Source organism: Neopsephotus bourkii, unplaced genomic scaffold (assembly GCF_033783945.1).
Source record: "Neopsephotus bourkii isolate Nb327-2 ecotype Australia unplaced genomic scaffold, CSIRO-AGI_Nbou_v1 NB_140, whole genome shotgun sequence".
Lineage (NCBI taxonomy): Eukaryota > Metazoa > Chordata > Aves > Psittaciformes > Psittacidae > Neopsephotus > Neopsephotus bourkii.
Window position 1 is genome coordinate 1503674 of NW_026900657.1, and position 21178 is coordinate 1524851.

General features: G+C 40.7%; 2 protein-coding genes and 1 long non-coding RNA gene across 4 annotated transcripts; 1 reads left to right on the forward strand and 2 right to left on the reverse strand.

The window, feature by feature from the left end:
* Window positions 1–1459: 1459 nt before the first annotated feature.
* LOC133220779 (uncharacterized) lies at window positions 1460–7140 on the forward strand. Its single transcript, XR_009727785.1, has 3 exons — window positions 1460–1698; window positions 4788–4904; window positions 6706–7140. It is a non-coding gene; the product is annotated as an uncharacterized LOC133220779 (long non-coding RNA).
* Window positions 2488–16695, reverse strand: NIPSNAP2 (nipsnap homolog 2). 2 transcript variants are annotated; one of them, XM_061369079.1, is made up of 10 exons: window positions 16539–16695; window positions 12495–12634; window positions 12371–12416; window positions 9529–9623; window positions 7473–7543; window positions 6933–7073; window positions 6468–6499; window positions 5163–5257; window positions 4261–4344; window positions 2488–3702 (listed from the first exon to the last, which is right to left on the reverse strand). In XM_061369079.1, exons 1-10 carry the CDS (start codon window positions 16622–16624, stop codon window positions 3638–3640), a joined length of 855 nt encoding a protein of 284 aa, XP_061225063.1. In that variant the 5' UTR covers window positions 16625–16695; the 3' UTR covers window positions 2488–3637. The 2 variants fall into 2 exon arrangements, with proteins under 2 accessions (XP_061225063.1, XP_061225072.1); XM_061369088.1 differs by lacking the exons at window positions 9529–9623; window positions 12371–12416.
* Window positions 16696–18750: 2055 nt separating this feature from the next.
* MRPS17 (mitochondrial ribosomal protein S17) lies at window positions 18751–20851 on the reverse strand. Its single transcript, XM_061369116.1, has 2 exons — window positions 20486–20851; window positions 18751–19446 (listed from the first exon to the last, which is right to left on the reverse strand). Exons 1-2 carry the CDS (start codon window positions 20606–20608, stop codon window positions 19156–19158), a joined length of 414 nt encoding a protein of 137 aa, XP_061225100.1. The 5' UTR covers window positions 20609–20851; the 3' UTR covers window positions 18751–19155.
* Window positions 20852–21178: the final 327 nt, after the last annotated feature.

Here is a 21178-nt window from a genome sequence, read left to right on the forward strand (position 1 = left end):
TCTGCACCATCAATAGAATGGATATAGCGGAAAGCAGCATCAACAGAGCCCCAGGGAATGAGGAATGGCAGCTATCAGTGATGTCACCCAACACTTTTGGTGACAAGTATGAAGCAATAACCCCTTGAAGTTACAACAGCACTTACAGACGAGAGAAAAAGAAGGGTTAAAAGAAGCAAATCCAGAAATACACTGCTTTTTGGAGGCAGGCAGACATATCAAGAGCAGCACTGAGTATTCCAAGCTTAAAGAACTCCACAAAGCCAAGGCAGACAATAGCTGGCAGGCAGCTCACAGAATGCTGCTGGGAGTATCAACCATGATCTCTTTTGAATTCTTCCTGAGAAAAACCTCAGCCAGCTCTGAGGGCAGCTTATGTACAATCATGCTTTTGTTTAGTCAAGACTGCATGAGTAGAACAAGTATCAACTCCTTTGGCTCTTACTCAGTGTGCTCCTCTGCAATTCCACAGTGAGGAAGCACAAGCAGTGTCTGTTAGCTGCAAATAAAACAATCTAACATCCAGCCCGTCAGCTATAGCTACCGGCCCTGCTCTGACAAACACCGCAACGTACTTTGGTGTGTCATTTCCCTAATGGCACAGTCAGAAGACCGTGCCCAGGCTCTGTGCCACAGAGATGTTAACATTCACAGCGGGATCTTCTGCCAGTCGGAGTGCTATGGAAACATGGTGTCGTGCCAGTGATTTCACAAGAGCTCTTTAGGTCTGACTGGCTTGAGAAGAATACCACCCCCCTTCCACTGGGCAAATATCAAGCCTGACCTCTAGAGCAGGAGGCACCAAAAGGATTACTTGGCTTCGAGTGGCTAAGCTCTTTTGTCTGTAAAACACTGGGAAAAAACGAGGGGGGAATAAAGCAGCAGGAGGGAAATTCCAATGCTACATCCAAGCTATTGATTCACCTGAACATGTCCCATCATAGCAAAGTGTGGAGAGCAGCACATCAGGCCAGTAGTTCCTAGTTTCCAGGTGGGTATCCTAACACACCACTTCATATAAAGCTTTTCATTTATTTATTATCCAGCTTTAAATTATATATTCAATTTGTATGAGGGGACTTGTTGTTTGCAGCTTTTCTAGGAAGACTACAGCACAACTAAACCTGAGTTTTAATTGTGTCTTTGTTACAGTGGAACAAGAGGCACTTCCAGGCATCGTTCCCTACTCCCTAAGCACTGGAAAGTGACTTCAGTTCTGCACTCTACAAACTCTGCTCTAAGAAATGCTGACATATTGCTCACAAAGGAAAAAGGCAGAATCAGCCATGAAATTAAGAAGGGAAAATCAAAATAGTGTTTACAACAGGGCAAAACCCAACTTCAGAGAGGGCTCAGGCAAAGGGAAACAAGAAAGATCAGCATTACTTATTTATCTACTGTGGTACATTCCAGTTTACATAGTTATCTGTAACTAAATAACAGGAACCGGTCTCTCTCTGATGACAGCCACAGAATGAGTTTAGAGCTCAGAATGACAGGCGGCACTTTCATAATACATGACAATACCACTAGTGGGAATGCAGATCTTAGGCAGTGTATAAAGCCTGAAGAGACTTGTGTGATGTTACCCCGCAGAACATCCAGTTATTCCTTGGATTCCTTATTCATGAAAAACTTGGTGATCCTCGAACAACAAGAGCTCTACCTGACTGGAATTCCTAGTGCTCCCAGCTGAAGGTAAGAAACATGGATTGCATCAGAACCCACAAAATCCTTTAACTCCAAAAATGGTTTTCACCTTCTGTCTCTGACTGAGATTGCTGGTTGTGAGGGACAAGTTACAAGGAATTCTCTAGGAATAAGAAATAGGAGGAAAAGGGGAGAAATAACCGGGACTGGAAGCCGATATTGTCATCTTTTTTTCCTTTTGCAGCTAAACAGTAGACCCAAAGGCCTGGAAAATGACAGCTCCAGATGATAGGACTGCTCAGGGTTGATTTACAAGAGGGAACAGCTGCATTGATGTACATGGCCCATGTGTAAGCCAAGCTGAGAACTTGAAGCTAATTTAGTACAGAATTTTACTCAGTAAGATCCCATTATCAGTTGGCAGCAGGAGGAAAACTGGAAAACAGGCAAGAATCACATCAAATACTGACTTTGTACAAGATGAAATTCAAGCAAAGGCAAGAGTGCAGAGTAATTCACATGGGAATACGGAAGAAATCAGACCTGGAGTATGAAGTATAATTTGTGGAGACAAATCAAAAAGAAAACCTATTTTGTATTTAACACCACAGCACTTATGACCTCTAGAACCTCAGCAAAACAGCATGCAATGGAGATCTTGTACATTTGATTTGGGGAAAGAGAGCAGGATACTGGGAAATGCTGTCCCTAACCCAGAGAAGTGACAGTGGCTAACTGAGCTGGAATATTCTCCACAATTATTCATCCTTTCCATAATGAGCACTGCAAGATGAGAGGAGACATGGGTGGTGCAATACATACAAGGTGCCAGTAAAATGTGAAAAGTAAAAGGATTTTATTGACTGATATGTTCTTCCTGAAAACTCATTGAAATGTACAAACTGGACATCGCATAACTGATTTGTACATTCTGTAAGTTACAGATTCTTGCAGCCACTTGAAAGAGAGAATATTGTTTTCACTTACAGGATGTTCACATCATTCAGACACCAAAAGGGTTGATGATACATTCTAGTCTAAAAGTGAAACCAAAACAGAACTGGACATAATGGTACACCGCTATATGCCAATCCTATTGACTCAACATGCGGCAGTTTCACACATCGATTTGTTAAGTACCTACTGTACACTTAGTGAAACACCTGACCAAGCAAATGTCCAAAGTCATGACTGCTTATTAAATTAAACCCCTTTTCCTAGACTTCCACCTTAGCTGTAGAGAGAAATGTGTTTAACTGAACTTGATTCCCTGCAGAACACTCAGACAGCTATGCCTGGTCAGTATCTCTTTGAAAACCGTGGGTTACTCTTCACAAGATTCATTGTGGGTGTAGACATCTACACAAAGATGTGGTTATTGTCAACAGGCTTCAGAGCCCTGGCAAAACAGAACGCCCTGTTCTCTGTCCATAAGCTATAACCTGGCAGACAGTACTATCCTCAATCCACGACTGCCTATTGGTAAACTTAGAGCTACTTACTGACTCAGGCCTGCTAGAACAGTGAAGCTATACTTCAGAGCTGCCCAAGGGCTTCAGAATTTCAAGTCTCAGAACTTCCACGTTTGCTTTTAGAATCTGCAGTCACATAATGCTAGACAAAGGCCACAACAACTGTAACACTTAACTCTGTTGCTGTTAGTGCACACTGGGCGTTGTCTATGTAACAGAAGATATTAAATACTGTATGCCATACTTAACCTGAGGAGCTGTCTCACAGAGGAACTCATGTATGTCTTTGTACTTGTTTTCAATTAACCAACATTTAATTCCAGTGCAGTATTTCTTGCTTTCTTGGTACAATCCTAAGAGCAAAAAGTCATTAGATTCTGAAGAAAAGAGGTCTCTTTTATAAGCTCAATACAGTACTTTTATATTTCAGACTATGATATACAATGTATACCATAAATTAATTTAAGACAAATACTTGTCACTTTATCTATGTAGGCACAAGTAAATCAGTGACTTTACTGAAGCGGAGAAATCTTCAATGGTATCATGATTCTGGACTCCATTTCCTGAATAAGGGGCACTGAAAAAAAAAAGGGAGACAGGGTTTAATGTCACTAACAGAGATCATGAGCAGCAATGCACACTCAGTTTGAACTGCTATTGTTACCCTCAAGTTACTCTCCTAGCTAGTGCATGCCAAGTAATCAGTAGCCACTGACATTCCTGTAACTGAAGCATTTTATTTCTATTCCCTTTCACCATAATGAAAGTTACCTTACATTTTTCTGGTATACTTCCTTTGAAATGCACCCTGTGGTACCCAAATGTGTGGTGCTGAGCATACTTTGGTGAGGTTTGTTATGAAAGCTATCTTTGATCTCAAAGATCTCCTGGCTACTAGTTCCAAAGTCAAAATTCCCTTCTCAAAGGAATGCCTTTAACAAGGCTTCTGTACTGCATAAAATATTATAAAGAGTAATTCAATATAAATTTCACTAGTGGCTCCCTGCATTTTGGACACACACAGACAAAAGCACCAGAGATGCAAAACTTAGCACTGTGCAGTGTACCAAAGAAGAAAAATGATGGCATGCACAAAAAGTCTACCTCCAGCATTCCAGTGAAGTTAATAGGTTACCTGTGTAATAGACTAGCTCATCCCAGCCTGGTTTATGCCATGCAGCATTCCTTATATCTTCTCTGGTTTGGAGATCTTTGTAAGCTGGTGAGGGAAAACAAGCACAAAGCTTAGAAGCAACTCTTTTTCTTCCTACACATGAATAGTTCCCTTAAGAGTATTCTAGTGCATAAGTAGGAGGCTGCAAACACTGGGAAGGAATAAAGCCAGAAGTTTTTCTCCACAAAAACGAAGAGTTCCCAAAGTCACGCAAACAGAGGAACTGGGAAAAGGAGGGAACACTTTAGACACAGGTAAGACAGATACATGAGTGCTGTCAGATTTCTAATGCTGGAATGTAATACTCTGAATTGTTGAGATGTGAAGATAATACTGTGTATTTTCTAAACTAAATATTACATGATGAGTTTCTTCAAGTTCAAACAATGGCAGAAGCAGGTAAAGCATTTGTGGAGACTGACACACAAGGAATGCCAAAACACCTTGATGTAGTAATGTAAATAAACACTTGACTTTCCTTTTTGTAGGTGTGGTGTATGTGATGCTTGAAATTAAACTGTAAAAACCTGACTTCAGCATGAATGGGGATGGAGAAGAGATGGCAGGATATTGCTTGTCATGCTTATGTTACTGAAAGCACACAAGTAAGTCCCTAATAAGAAAGGGCCATGAGAAACTGTGGATGGAAAGACAATGAAACATTAAATGTTCACTTCTGCTTGCTTGTTTGAAGAATAAAGTTACCTACACAAAACCATCAACACTGTCAATGTAAAACAAAAAAATCCCAACAACCTTTAAAGATATTCCTTTGCCTTTTGTAAAAGCCTTGTCTTCTGGGCAAAGGCAACAGTCTGTTGGGGGCTGAGTCAGTGAGATAAAAGCAGAGAATACAGATTTACCCCAGAGGTGATGAACCATATACAGCTGTCCAATTTGTGAGAAAAAGCCTCCAACTGCTTCATTATTATCCTGTCGGAAACGAATTGCACGAGCCCTAGAGAAGAGCAAAGCAGCCATTAAAACCAGCAGATCTGGGTAGGAAATAGGCGATAGCTAAAAGGAAAACAGCATTGAAAGCAGGTGAGGTGTTAAACAGCATCTGCAGTATACTTCCACAATTGAAAATAAGAAAAACCTCTGCAATACACTGCTCCTCAGCAGTATTAGTATTTAAGTATTAAGTATTTAAAGTATACCTAAGTATCTTGTTACAATGAGTTAAAATTGCAGGCCCATGGTTTTACTAGACTGTGCATCAATCATTCTTCAAGGTTAGATTCAGTATAAAGATAACTGCTGGACCAGCAGAAAGTGGCATGTTATTGTTATAGCAGGTTCTTCTAAAATAAAATACTTGAGTTTCAGTCATATCACCCTCATTTACCACAGATTTTGGGGTAGTGAAATACAACTCTTTAATTCACACAGACCTTTGAATGCAGCTGTCCTATGTAACGCTTCATGATTTGTTGTGTAAATAAGATCAATACTTCTCTTAAGTATTAATCTGCTGCAATTTCTGAAACAGATTGGCTATTACTATAGATATTAATTGTATCAATTACAATGACATGTCTGAAAATCCAAGCCCTCACCTTTGTCAAACTACTTGAAAATGCTTCAAATGGTGTCTCTATCAATCATTAGAATTGCAAGGACAGTGAATGTAAACTGAACAAAACTTACATTGGTTTTCAGTAAGACAAAATCAGAAGCATATACTCAACAGAAGGCTGTCTCAAATGCTTTTAACATAGATATTAAAATGGAAATGTGCTGCCCATCAGCTTTTCAAGAAGCAACTTGACTTTTAAAGATTAAAAGAGCAAAGATTTAGCCCATTTAAACCAAAAGTATGTCAGCTTCCTGTGATTTGTGAAAGATCAACACTGGCTTAAGGAGTTAATTGCAGCCCTTTTTGATGAAAAGAAATGGTTTCTCCTATATTACAGAAAACTAAAAGGGTTATATGAAGGAAAGCTAAACTATAAAGCCCTTAGTGTTGTTTGCACACAGAATTCCCCTTTCTTTCCTTGAAGGATAAATTAAGGGTCAAAGAACTGTCCTACGAGTTGTGTAAGTACAGAAGCAGGCCATTAACTGGGTGACTGAAATGCTTTGGTACCATCCTGCTCCCTCCACTTCCTGATTTTTTAACATAAAGCTCCCAAATAGGAGAAAACAAGTGCTAAAGTGACACTTACCAGTAATTTCCCCACTCAATCATTGTTCCAGGCTACAAAAAGCAAAACAAACTGTTAAAACTGCAGTTGAAACCAAGTTCCTTAAAGAAAGAAAGTATTCTTACTTGGACAGTTTTCACAACATTTACATTGGGAAAACACTATGTATTAACAAAATCACTTCCTTTGAGTGATAAACATAGTATAATCATCTGTAATTATTATGTTTACTTACTGTATTACTTCTTTCTGCCTGAAGTTTCCTTCAAATGAAAACACAGGGGTTTCAGCCCTGCAGATATTAGTATCATGTTGGAGCCTGCCTTCATTTTGGGCCCCCACTTTGAGATCAACTCAGACACCAGCTTTGATAAGAACCACATCTCTAAGATGAGGTCTGTATTCCATCTATATTGTATAAACATGCTTTGAACATTTTGCAACAGCAGAGAGCTTAAAAAAGAAACAGAAAACAATTAAACTTACTCTAAGTTGATAGGATCTCAGTTCATAAATATTAGGCCCCGCTCTGGGAACAGGTTCATTCCAGAAACTAAACTCCAACAACAACTGGTTCTTGCGGGACAGGAGCATGTTACCTCTTTCTTTGCGGAACTCTGTGAATTCCTAAAAACCAATGGGATCACTGTCAATGTGTGTGTTCTGTTTCAACAACAAAAAGCAGTCTACCATGTGGTGGCACAGGGGTTTTTAATGCCGTCTTGGGATTCTGGGACATGGAAATCCTTTAAATTGCAAAGGCATCTAAATTCCCCAGGGCATATTTGAAGATTTCAACTGGTATGTTTCCATAGCACTAAGTGAACTTGCTTCAGAAAGTATTCAGGCATTAAACCTCAGTATTCCTGAATATGAGAATAGACCCTTTTTCAAAGAGGTTTCTTTCAGGAAGTGATGAGGTACTGAAGCAAAAGCAGGTACCCAAATGTGCAGTTTCTTGCTTTGACTATTATTTGTTCTCTTCTGAGTAAAATAACCAATTGTAACAAAATGAACACATTTTACCTTATTTTGGCGGAGTTTATTCATGACCTCATTGAGCGCTGGATACCCTCCCTCGTATCTCCACAGATGAACTGAAACAGACAAAAGGAAGCTTTTTCCGGGATGTCACAGACCTGTGCTAAATCTTATGGAATGTCACAGTATAAAATGCTGTTCATACTACAGAATTATACAAAACCCAGAAATCAGGTAACATGTTTCAAAGTAAATGGCATTAAAGAAAGCACTACACATGCTTTCTTTGTGAAATGGGAGCATTTTAAGAATAATGGAATCATCTGCTTTTGGGAAAAGGTTCTCTTGGCAAATTTTGCCATCTAATCCAAATATAACAGGGCAATTTCTGAAAGGGCTTTCTGTTGCCATGCTTTGGGATAACTTTATGTGACCTTAGTTTCAAGTATCCTCAATTTCAGAGAATAATTTAAGTTCAAAAATGTGCTTTATACCAATTTCATCTCAGAGCAACAGAGGGGTAGACTTGTTAAGTCAGTAAGTTACTCAAGCACAAAAAGGAACACACTTTCTGCAGGACATGAAAAATGATGCAAAAGATGGTTCTGAGGTAAACATTACATTAAAAAAGGCAGAAGGTATCTGAACATGCCAGAATTGTTACATTTGCTAGGATCTTCCCCATAAAAACATATTCAGAACACGTATCCATGTTTAAGTTTTTTCAAAGCATTCTCTCTTTAATAAATCATAACAGATTTTAATATATTATAACAAGATGTATTTACAAGCACTTAATATAGCACGGCAACAATATTTCACCTCAAAGAGTCACAAAAGCTGTTTTCTCTCCTCTAAAGCAGTCCTGTGCCTGTTCTCTCCAGGAGAGCAAACTGGAGACTAATGTAAGGCACTTCACTATGATAGCAGATTCATGCAGCGTGTCTGCTTCTACTGTCTCATCCCTAGGGCAAATTTGATTTATCCACCTAATATTAACATAGCCTGGGCACAAATACTGAACAAATCAAAACCCAATACTCCGCTTCATTACACCGCTAGAACTGCTGCAATAACATTTTCAAGGCAAGCTATGGATGCAATTACAGATACAGTCAGTGTTAATATGTTACAAAAGCAACGAATGAGACTTGGCTAAAATATTCTCATTTCAACTGTCTTCATTCCCCAATTCCCCTTCAACTTTTAGACTTGTTTCTCAGACATTGGTTGGTTTATCTACTGCTACTTCTCTGCATTTGTTCAGTGCCAATATTGCAATATGCTGCGAATGAAGGATGAATTCATGTGTACATGAGTGTAGTTTTAATAATGAAGCAATTACATTGATATTAGCATAGCTCTAACAATGGAGCTACATAACAAATAAGGTAACAAATATCAGTACACCACTCTGTGGCTTCCCATTCTTTCGATTTCCAAGAGCCTAGGGAATTTTTCAGGTTTTCTCTTTACACTAGACTCTTTGTATTTAGCTCTGTAGCAGCTCTTCAGTTATTAATAGTTCCAGCATACTTTCAATCTGCACACTTAGGCAGTATCCTTCTATGAGCATGAACAGAAATATTCTTACTTTCCACCAGTAAAGGCCTAGCTTATTGTTGAATTTACAATGCAATCATTTCTTTTCAGATGACATGAATGATTTGTACTTTGTTATCATACAGCAATTACAGTATGAAAGTCAGAGTAAAGCTTTTCATGCTGGCCAGGGCATGATAAACTCTGTAAGCCTTTGCCTTTACCCTAAATATTCAGGAACATGATCTGTGCCCACAACATATTAGAGGACCACATTTCACAAGCATTTCCCAGATCTGTTAATCTACCACCTGGAAAACATGAAAGTGTATTAACAATAGACAAATTTTAGGAATTAATGCCTTACTGTCAAACTCAACAAGACAAAAAGCAAGCACTGTAAACGTTAACATGACTATTGATAACTGATGCACACACCCCCTCGCTGTATACATTGCTAAAGGTTTACTGTCAACAGAGATGATTTAAAGAGAAGAAACCTGCCAAGCACACGTTTCACTTGTATGGTTTTACATTCTGTTGTACTTCTATCTCCTACCAGCCTGATCTTGCTCTCCGTACCACGTGTTCCAAGTCCCCACCAGTGCACATGGGTAGTGTTTTTCTTCATGAATCTTTGGCAGCACCTCTTGACTTGAAAACAAGGAATACAGACACTATATTGCATTTCCTTCAGGGAGGCTACAGTTGATATGTATAACAAATCACCACACGTTTATTATTATGGTATGAAAATTCATAAGCTCTACTTTTCAGAAGAGAAAGCTGAAATACAAAGATCTGCTACACAGGGGAAAGATAGCTACAGCACTATGGAAAATTAAGGGAAATGTTACCATTTCTTAAGACTGTATGACACATACACAGCATAGCAGAATTCTTTCGATGCAATACATTATGTCTGTCACCTAAAAGGTTATCCAACATTAGGAAAATAAATATCAGGATGTCTCACTTACAGAAAACACAGATTAACTACATAGGTGATATGCTTTGGGAAAAGCTTTCCTTTATCAAGGGAGGTAGAACACACAACAATAGCAAAGGACAGTCTTCTGTATCAGTTACAATGCTATTAACTGCAGATGTGAATGAATAAAACCAAGTATTTTGACGGATCAAATGACTACTGTACTTCATAGTATACTGCCTTATTACTTTCTACCACTTCAGGAAGTAGTTTTCATTTGAGGCAACTTACCCATTGAAGCATCCAGTGGAACTGCCTTCAAAATGCCCCCAACACAACACTTCTGTTTGACTATTGCCAGTATTCCTAACGGCTTTTTCACTTTAAAAGTGGCCTACATTAGCTTCAGGAGAAGTTTCACTGATTGCTGACTCATTGAAGACAGCTTTCCTTGCACTGTGCTTTGATGAATAAGGCAATTAGCCTGGTTGAACTTCACCTTTTCCTATTTTCCCCTGAATAATTACCCCTCTTACTCAGTTTGGCTCATAGGCAACGAGTCTCTGCACAATAGGAAATAAAAGGATGGCCTTGGGCTGAGAGTATTAGATAGGAGTTTTCCTCTTGATTCTGGCACTGACTTTTTAGACAACCTTGAGCAACTCTCATATCAATTTGTACCTCACCATTTTTCACTACACAGTGTAAATAAGACAGAATGACTCTCCAAGGCTGTTTCACGATCGGTTCATTTTTGTAAAGCATAGTGAGGTCCTGGAAAGGCAGCTTTCAACAGCAATGTTAGATTAGTACAATAACCCTAAAACATATTTTGTTGCAAATTATAGAAAAACCCCCATCACATAATACCTTAAAACCTTTAAAAAAAAAAAAAAAGATGCCATCTTTTTCCTTTTTTAAAAATAACTGTTCTTAATTTTTCTGGAGGGGTCCTTACCCACAGTCATTCATTAAGCACTCTTGTAACTGTCTTCATTACATTATTTCTTTATTAATACATAATGACCAATTGGTATTACGATTTGCTATAAAGAATTAATCTGTTAATCTTTCATTTAGGGAGAGGAGGGAGGGAAGTTCAGAGAGGCTTTGGGTTTTTTATTCCTCTATTCTTTTCTCCTTCCCTGAAATACTTAAATTTGCTCTGGATTAGTATAAATCATGTACTTCATCTGACTGCTGTCAGTAATTTCCTTCTTTGCTACTATCTCTTTCCTTGAAAATAAAAGCCTCTGCTTTCACTCAATATTTAGGTAGCTCATGAGATAACACAGAGAAATGGTTCCATGTTGTGTAACTGGACATGTTTATATTAAGCCTTTATACAGAAATCTGGTTGAATGCTTCTCTCTCTATTTCATTTTTAAACAAAAAAGCTAAATATACCTTATGACTGAGTGTTATTCTAGTGGATTTCTATGTTTGTATAGGAAGGAAAAGAGTTCTGGGTTATCTAGCCAAAGGCTAGGACAGCCAACCAGTAACAGAGTAAAGGACATAAACTAGCAGTTGTGAACTTCTTCCCCACCCTCCAGCCCAGATGGTGTTCTCACTGATATAGCACACTTAAAAACATTGGTTGCAGTAGGGTATCATTATGGTAAGAATGTTTTGTTTAACTGACAAGATGATCACTGTCAGTGAGACAGCACTGCTGTTTAGAAACATGAGGCTCACTGCATTTCCAAATCTAAACACACAGCTCTTGAACAGGCAGTTGTGCTGGCTCCAGAGCAGTGATTATAAAGTAGAAGAGGACCAAGATTTCTGCACTTTCATCCTTGAAATACTGAATTTAAAATTTTAGTAAAATAAAGCTGTAACTTCCTGGAAAAGCCATTAACTGCTACTCCCTTTGAAGATATCACCCCAATCCCAAGATCCTGTTCAAGGATTTGCACAGCTCTTTAGGAGCAGATCTCAGCAACATTACTTTTATAAAAGGACATAGATGAGCTGAGAAAAAGTCAGCCCCTGGGTTTTTAAAATCTCCTCAAAGTTATACTTCAGTTTCATACTAGCATGTAGTTTTACTTACCACTGACCTCTCCCTTTCCTTCCTGTATGCAGACAACCACTCTCAACATATTCCTACATGGCAGCTGGAGTGGGACATCCTAGCATACCAGGATCTACCTACACGGACCAGCAACTGTAAGACAACTAATGGAAGGGGCAGAGCTGTTCAACAAATGCCACCAGTGTGTTCACAACAGGCATCACCCTAAATTGCAGCTTAGGAAAATGATACCTCAAGAGGGAAGGCAGGGGGTGAAATGAGTAAAGTATCTATTGCCATTTCTCTCCAAGAAAAAGATGACCTATTTAACCCCACACCCTGAAAGTAAAAGCAGAATTCTTCCAACTCCCCTCTAAATAATTATATTTGCCAATACAGTTTATGATCAAATCAACATGTCTAAACCATGAAAACATAACACACACTTACCAAAGCTTGTTGTAGGCGTCCAGATATTCTGGTTTTACATTGTGAACTGAAACAACAACATTACGTGAGAAATGCAGGAACAGAATGAAGAAATGGGTATGGGAAATATAAAGGTATCACTCACTCTGTAGTTTATACAGACTGCTGGTCTCTCTTTTGGCTAGAAGGTTGGAGTGAGCATCTTTCCTTGGATCGACTTTGCGAACAAATAGCGACTTTAACCAACTGTCTTCACGAGGCCTGCTAGCTGAAGATGCCAGCCCCCTACATGTTAACAAGTACATGAGACTGTCACTGAAAATGCCCACAATCAAGTTTAATGCAAACAGGATCATAACACACAGTTACATACATCTGTTACTAAAACCTCCCATGGAGCCACTTCCTATAAAGGTAAGGGCAGTTCTCTCCCCAGTGAGATTCACCCTCTTACACACCATTTTAGTAGATAAAGAGCCAAACAGTTAACCATCCACCATCCACATTTATTCTTTGTGTGCACGGCAGGGAATGGGTGGATGGCTGCTTTTGCTGCCTATTCATCTTCTTTTTAATCCCATATCTTTATTCAAGAAGGCTGGGTCTGTTCTTATGTACACAGACAAGAGTGAAAAAGAGCAAAAAGACAGTGTGCATAAGGGAGAATGCATACAGTGTAAATAGGAAAGTAACTGCCATATGTTCCTTAAACATAGCTCCAAAAATGAGAAGTTGGATAGGACATCTTTCAAGACAAAAAATCTAATGCAAGTTTAATTTGGGAAAAATTACAAGTGGCAGGAAACAGCCTGCAAATATTCCAATTCCAAATCCTGGCAAGTGTATGTACTATGTAGGGGTACACATCCCATTCTTTGTGCAACATCCACAATTTCCCCTCTTTGAAGCAAAATTTCAGTCTTTTTCTATGTACACTTTATGCAGTTTCTACTCACTTCCAAAACAGCACCACTTCTCTTCACACCACAGTACACAAAACATTACCCTTAACTGTGCTTTTTCTAAATGATGTGTTAAAGGAATTACACTTTTTTCCAGCTGACAGAAAAACCCTCATTCACCAAAACTTGTGTGCAGGAGGACAAGAAAGCTGATGTATTCAACTACTTCTCTACAATGTATGACAGGGGACCCCAAGCTCAAATGTCTGCTCTGCTTTTCTTAAGAAGCACCTCCTTCAATTTGCCTTTTTGGATATGGGGTTTCTCCTGAAAACCAGGAGAGTCCTGTAGTCCAGAATGAGTCCTCTAGCACTCATTCAAGGGGGGTGTAAAATATAGGGAAAGAAAATCTCAACTTCTTTTAGGAAAAATACCTTCATGAACTTGCTTGCCTGTATTACACAAGAGTAGCTCACAATAGCCCTGTTTTTCAACAATCAACCTTTTAGTCTCAATGTCTGAAAAGAACATAAAGAACTGGCTCATCCTGTGGGAGCAGGATGGAGGCAACAAGCTATTTCATAGCAGGGAAACAGTAATAACCAGAACAACTGCAGCAGAGCTGACCTTCGATGCTAGGAAATAATGGGTAGATACCTTATTGGTGCACTTATTGCAAATGGTGCCTTGTTCGGCCCTAGGCAAACACACAAACATGTTACCGTGCTGAAAGCTGAGCAGCTACTCCCGAGTACAAGCATTTAAAAGGGCATTCCGTGATAAGGCTGCTGCCTGCAGTAGTGTTGTCTCAGGTGCCACAGGAACACAAGCTGCCCCAGATGATGGGGGGCAAACCCTACCCAATAAATCCAGTCTTCCTTACAGTGTAAGCATTAGTGCTCACTGGACAGCAAACAGGGCTCTCAGAGACAGAACTCAATCCCAGTCCTGCAGTGTTTGTTTTTTTCCAACTCAGATCTGTAAATCATCACCATTTCCTCCCCTTGATTAAACAAAATTAGCAGACTAAGATTTAGAATGATCTTCTATGAGCATTATTGTTTGCAGCAACCTCTGAGGATGAAAGAGACAAATAATCACGATGCTTTCCTTTGTGAACCACCTTCAGCAGCAGCAAGAATAAGCTGGAGTTATGGGAATAATACTGAAACTGGGAGAGTCTCATGTCTTGGATGTCCAACTGAACCTAAATCTGGAGGTATATTTAATTTTCAGTACAATGAAGTAATACTTTACTTTTATGTAAAACCTTTCACCTAGCAACTGTAAAGCTCCCGATGAACAAGGATTAACAAATCATGACTATCCACCTAAATATACACTTTATTTACAATAAAGAATGGTATTTATATATATATATTTATTTTTTCAGTTTATTATATTTATGAAATATTCATTGCATCCAACCTGAGATGCTGGGGCTCTATTTTTAATGCATATCCTTAGAGAAGTCCTATGCTACCGGCCTCCTTCTAGACACCCACAAATCAAGAAGTCCTGCACTGAGTGCTGATTCACTTGTGTGGGCAGCATGTACCCAAGATTAGCAACTGGACTGCCAGATGTAAGCATCAACCACAAATGAGTTCAAAACTAATCCATCATCCAAAAGATATACTTTCAATCAACATAACATTATGCCCCAAAATATTATAATACCTGTACCAAATAAACAGATATTAAAATAAAATTGTTTTCCAAAACCCAAATACCACTACTGAAAATGTGAATATACACATAGAATGCATGTAGAGACTCTATATGGAATTACCATCACACTTCACAGTCGTTTTACTTTCTGGGAACAATACTGATTAAAGGCACTGCTTGACTTGCTAACATGTTCTTACCCTACAAATGTTAACTATGGGCTTAGCTTTCTTGCTACAAAGATCTGGGGCTGTGAACACAAAAGGCTAATGCTGAATAGCTTACTCAGATTAAAAACAATGGTGAAAACACTTCTATCCCACTTAGCTTCTGCTTTAGCACAAACTGGGTGGGAGGTATCTGGAGAATTACTTAGATTTTGTAATAACCCATGTCTGCCTGGAAGAGAAAAACAACTCGTCTGTAATTGGCAGGTTTTGATCTGTGGTCTAAACAATGTTTATTTGAAACCAAGACATGCACATAACACCTCACCACATACACACTCCACAACTCTCCCCGTTCTTGTTACAAACAGCTGCTTGCAGTGATGCCTTTAGCCTTGCCCAGGGGCTGCTGTCCATACTGAGGTTTGAGACAGCAGGGAGGGAAAATGCATGTAGATCCATCCCGGCTTTGGTGCTTCTGCCTCCAACGCCCAGGGAGCACGTGTGTCTGCATCCTGCACCTAACACGTATGCATATCTGTGCCCTGAGCTCTGTGTGTACCCTTGCCACCCAGGAGGTGCACATGTGTCTGACCGTGCACACAGCAGACACGTGGGCACGCAAATACCTGCACCCCAAACGTGATGATGTGTCTGCGTGTGTGCCCTGGCACCTGCAGGGTGTATGCACCTGCACACACACCCCAGCTCCTATGAGCAGTATGAACACATGTTCCCTCACACCCAAGGGGTACACACACATGCAGATGTCCTTGTGTAGCTGTGATCAAGGCAGGATTCTGGTGCCATGCACCCTGACATTGGGGGAAACATAGCTGCTGGGCAGGGGTGCAGCCTGGCACCATGTGGAGCAGCTGTGCATGCCAGCACCAAGGGGTTTTGTTGTTGTGTGTGGCCATGCACCCCAACAGCAGAGGACATGAGATGCAGGGTGCCCACACACCCTGTTGCTTTCTGGAGCTGGGATGCAGAGTATCTGCACACCCTGACCCTGGAGGGATGTCTGGGTGCAGAGCATCCATACACCTGAGCACCAGGAACACACCTGGGCAGGGTGCTACGGACCCCGACACCCGGCGATACGCGGCCGCAGGGTGCACCCCATCCCTTGCAGGGGCGCGGTGTCGCTGCAGCCAGAACGCGGGGCACAGGTGGGGCGGGACAGGGGCGGACTCGGGAGGAGGGAGGGGTTGGCCCTGGGGCCCATGACCTTGAAGGACACCCCGAGCGGACCGCACTCCCCGCCCCACGGGAGGGCCGCGGGCCCGGCCCGTCAGCTGCCCTGGCGAGCGGGGCGCCATTTCCAGTCAGGAAAGGGGGTGGGGGGAAGCCTACGCGGCGGAGCGAGGGGAGGCGCGGGTGGTGTCAGCTCCATCTCCATCCTCCCTCGGAGGCCCGCTCCCGCCCGCCTCACCCCCTCAGGCTCACCTGAGGGCCAGGCCGCCGCTGGGCGGGAGGCACGGCACGGCGCTGGCTCCCGCCAGGCTCCGCCGCAGCAGCACTCGCGCCGCCATCTTGCTCCGGCCGCCTCCCTCCTGCGCCGGGGGGGGGTGGGGGGGTGGGTTGGGGGTCTGGGTGCTGCAGCGCCGCTGCCGGACGCGAGGGGCGCACAACCCACGTGTGCGCATGCGCGGGCTGCCCCAGCGCAGGACCCCGCGTTGGGGTGAGCGGGGGGCGGTGTTTGGATGGGTCCCAATAAAACGGGTTTAGGATCATATGGAAACGCTTGTTTCTTATGCACTAAACGCGTTTTTGACCCGGGTGCAGCGGAAGTATTGTCTTTGCCCTGTGCTCAGCCACAGCCGTGTTTCATCTGGTTAAATTGGTGGCGTGTAAATTAGTACTAGCATCAAACCTTTAAATAGCTTTAAAAATAAACTTGTGATTAGGCTAATAGTTAAAGGTCAGTTTTAAAAGCAACTAGCCAATAAACACCGAAAAGTTAATGAGCAAACCTTGCCTTCCTGCAGAGCACCCACATCAATCACATCACCCTTTCCATTATCAGCACTCAGAGGCACCTGTGATGTGCTTTGACATCAGTGAAATACAATGCTTGTGGTGACTTTAAAAGCCAGTTTATCCTACAGTTGCCATCATTCTTTTAAAAAACAAGTTAAGGCTAAGTACATTTAACCACACGTTGAGCCCTAGAGCAGCCCCCCAAGAGCCTACCTGTAAACTGGAAACCACGTGCAACCTTCTGTGATTGAGCAATCTTCAAACAAAAGAGTGGTATTTCAACAGTTAATCAAGGAGATACAGGGAAAGATTTACTTCCCCAATTATATGTAGATGTAACTCATAAACTAAACAGGAAACTATTTCTTACAAGCATTATACATCTAGCTATTAGAACAGTCACATCCCAAGTTCTGAGGGTTAAGTGCCTTTACCGCCTGCTCAGATACAACTTCAGTGTACTTCCCACAGCCCAGGGCTGCATTGCAGCCTGGGTTGCATTTCTCTCAATCTCTGCTAGGGATGGAGTTTCACATTTTACATTCGCTGGAGTTGAAGTCAGAGCCCAGATTTCCTTCCACTTCCACAAGCACCTTAATCAGCCAGCTACTGTTACCAAGTCATTTGCATCAACCTAAACCACTTCAACATACATACCAACAAGAATAACTTACAGCCATATGTTTAAGACACTTCTTCAAAGTCAGAGACCATGTTCACATTATTGATTTACTTAATTTGAAGTGTCTTGTCATCCTGGGACAGAATGGGAGGACCGGCATTCAAAGAATGGGACTTTCTGGTTTGAAGCACTGAAGGAAATGCAAGTTTCTGGCCCAGATGACTTGCTGAGTTCAACTGGACTTTGGTAGCAGATTGCAGGCAGCTGAAACTGATTTCATACAGGTGAAAGAAACTGAAGGGCAAATAATAAAAGAGAACGCAATTACCACCATAATGTGGCTCAGTTTCTTAAAGATATTTTAGGTCAGAGGAAGTCTGTTCAGATAAACCTTATTTAGCTTCTGATCTTAAACAAAGACCAATTCCACAGCCAGATGCTTCAAAAAGGCTTTCTCGTAGCTTTGATATATCATGCTCCCCTCCATAGAGGGACATGGAATGCTGTCCCCACAGTGCTGCACTTTGAGGCAGATGCCCCTTTAGATCTGACAAAAGAGTTGGCAACACAAAGCTGCTGGCACAGCCACACACTCTTGGTTTGCTTTATGTCCTGGAAGACAGGACACAAGACTCCCTCAACTGTAGCAGGATGAAGTTATCTTTAATCATTAACTGCTAAGGCCTTCTAGTTTTATGTTAAAGTATGCAACAAATCAGCACCTGTACCTCTCCCAGAATGTGTTGTTTTAATTAGGTTTTCTGGCAAGACTAAATATAACCATCTTTACATCTGCTTTTTCAGCTTTGTGCTCCCATCAGCTTCTCTTTCCTGATAGCAGCTCAAAGAGACCCATCTCTTGCAGAACTAAATACTTGCTTTGGGCAGGTTACAAAGGCAAACATGCTAAGCTGCTCAAAGTTTTTATTCTCACCTTATTGCCATTATAAAGGCAAATGAGGGTGTTTTTGAGAGTCAGAGATTTTGGAATTCAGAAGATACTGCTATGTGGTATGAGCAACTGTAAGAGGAAATGAGGACACATGCAGGTAGCTTGTTTTAAAATTCTACACTTCCTTTTAAAAGATTTAATAGCATTATCTTAAGTAATCCCAGAAACCACAAAAAACTGTCTGAAATACAGAACAATCAAACAGTATAACCCTCCCACCAAACCTAAACATTATACAGTTATATTCTTGTCTTTCTCCATACAGAAGTCATTCCAGGTGAGCAGTTGGCTTTTAGAACTGTCAAGGCTTGGGGCAAAACTACAATCAACAAAATGAACTGTTAACACTGAACTCATGTTTTCTCTTATTTTAACTTAAAGATTTGAGGTGCCTATCATCTGTAACATCTCTTCTTATAAGCAACTACATTTACTATTTATTTGGGCTACAGATCTCACTGAAACATGTAACATACAACAGCAGGGCTCTCGGTTTAAATATTTCCCCCCTATTTGTCTGTTGAGCAAACTTTAAGCTCCTGAAGTTTTTCACTGAGGTACGTAGTATCTGCCTCTGTCAGATTTTCCGAATCTGACAGATTTTCAAGGAATCTCGTTCCTGCACAGGGCTTCCCTGTTATTGGATCTATGACTTTTCCAACCTTGAAAACAATTTCAGCCAGTTCATGTTTCACGTGTTTGCTCCTTCGCTCAGGTAAAGCCTTCAGAAGAACAATGTCTCCAACAACACACTGCTGCAATGGATCATGGGCAAAATAGGTTTTTCGTTTGTTAAAGAACTGTAGAAGGAAAAAAAGAAACAGTGGCATTAGATTTCAAAATTAAGCAATTGGCAAATATATAGTTAATATAAAACAAACCATATTTCACTAAAGAGTAAAGCTTTATATAGTTTTTTGAATTAGATGCTCTCTTGTTCTGCTGTGTTAACTCTTCCTGTCCTTAGAACGCTTGACATCAGCACTGCTTCAGCAAGACAGTTGCCTTGGCTCTTCCAATCTGAATGACTTCCCTGTGCAGTCCGTGATTCAAGAAGTGATGTTAATTTTTATTCATCCTACTATGTTTAAAGTTCACCATTCCTGTAATCAGTATTCTGATATTTGTCGTTGGAGTTTTCTTGCTCAATTAGTTTTCTTTCATATAAAAAGTCAGTATTTATTCTTACTGGAGTGGCAAGATTCAGAACCTTTAAGAAAGAAACTAACAGGTTCTTCTGCTGCATAGAGTAGTGGGCTGATTATCTAAACCTGACTCTACCCGTAACCTTCTGGTCAGCAAAGACAACTTATTCCACCCGCATGTACCAAGGTTTCTGTATCTAAAAATGGAGAAAATAATAATTTAACCTCCCTGTTTGAAATGCATTAACAAGAAGTGATAAACACAAAGCTCATAAAACACATCACAGTATAGCTTCAAATACTAGCTATGCCTAGAATTATGCATACAAGGAAAACTCCTACAAAATTCACTGTACACGTGACTAATGTCAACTTTCCAAATCACAGCATTCTCCAATATGAAAAATTAAATCAAAGTGTGAAACAACAAAAACTTACCTTCTCAACTGAGATCAAACGAAGTGCATTAACAAAGCACTTCAAATACCTTTAGCAGTAATTTGTAAGGAAGTGCCCTCACAACACACTGCTTGTCACCCTTTGCAGTCACCCCCACAACTGACAATCACTAGGCATGTTCCTTAAGGAGTGTGCCTTGTAAAGAGCTATCAAAAATTCACGTCAAAAACAATGAAACGTTCCTCCAGACAGAACAATTATTAACCTGCAAGACAAGTTGTTAACCATCTTTTACCTTTAGGAAGTATGGATCTAGCACAAGCCTTGTCACTCTCACTTTGGCAGTTTTCTGCATTTTAGTTCCTATTACTTTCCCTACTATCCATTTTGCATGGACAGCTCCACGTGGTACAGACATTGTTTAGGTATGGTCATCCAGTGCCTGGCAACAAGCAAGCAGACATGTTATTTTAACCAAAATCCTCCCCAAAATCAGTTTCTGATCAACATCAAAATTATGATTTCCATTTCAGACTAGCAGCTTAATTAGCTCATTTTGTTGGAAAACCAGGATAGATACGTGCAGCTCATAACTTCAGATATTGCACTACCTCTGCCTTGTTTTACAGTATAAGAAGGGATATCAACATGTCTCCATTACCAGGGAAAATTACTTCAGGATGACAGCAAAAATGGACATAATAACAAAGATGGATCTTATCCCACAAATTCCTTTGAATCGTGCCAATTGCCACATGCACAATACAGAAATGTGTAGCTGGGGAAGTTAGGAATTTAACTCTCACTCTAGCAGCTGTTTTTGCTGGAGATCTGTGTACCAGGTCTGGGTATAACCACAGTTAGCCTGAACAGGGAACACCCTGTGACTTTGCAAGCGATTTGCTCCTGTGTGTCTCACTATTATCTCAGCTGTTGAAACCTAAGGAAGTTAATAAGCTTCTCAAGGCATAAATGACATATCAAAGAG

Coding starts and splice junctions, on each gene's coding strand:
- NIPSNAP2 (XM_061369079.1), bottom strand. CDS start 16,624: ATGGCGGCGCGAGTGCTGCTGCGGCGGAGCCTGGCGGGAGCCAGCGCC. Junction 12,635..16,538: donor AGCGGCGGCCTGGCCCTCAG/GTGAGCCTGAGG, acceptor GTTAACATGTAG/GGGGCTGGCATCTTCAGCTA. Junction 4,345..5,162: donor TATGGTTCATCACCTCTGGG/GTAAATCTGTAT, acceptor TTCCCTCACCAG/CTTACAAAGATCTCCAAACC.
- MRPS17 (XM_061369116.1), bottom strand. CDS start 20,608: ATGTCTGTACCACGTGGAGCTGTCCATGCAAAATGGATAGTAGGGAAA. Junction 19,447..20,485: donor TAGATCCATACTTCCTAAAG/GTAAAAGATGGT, acceptor TTCCTTCTACAG/TTCTTTAACAAACGAAAAAC.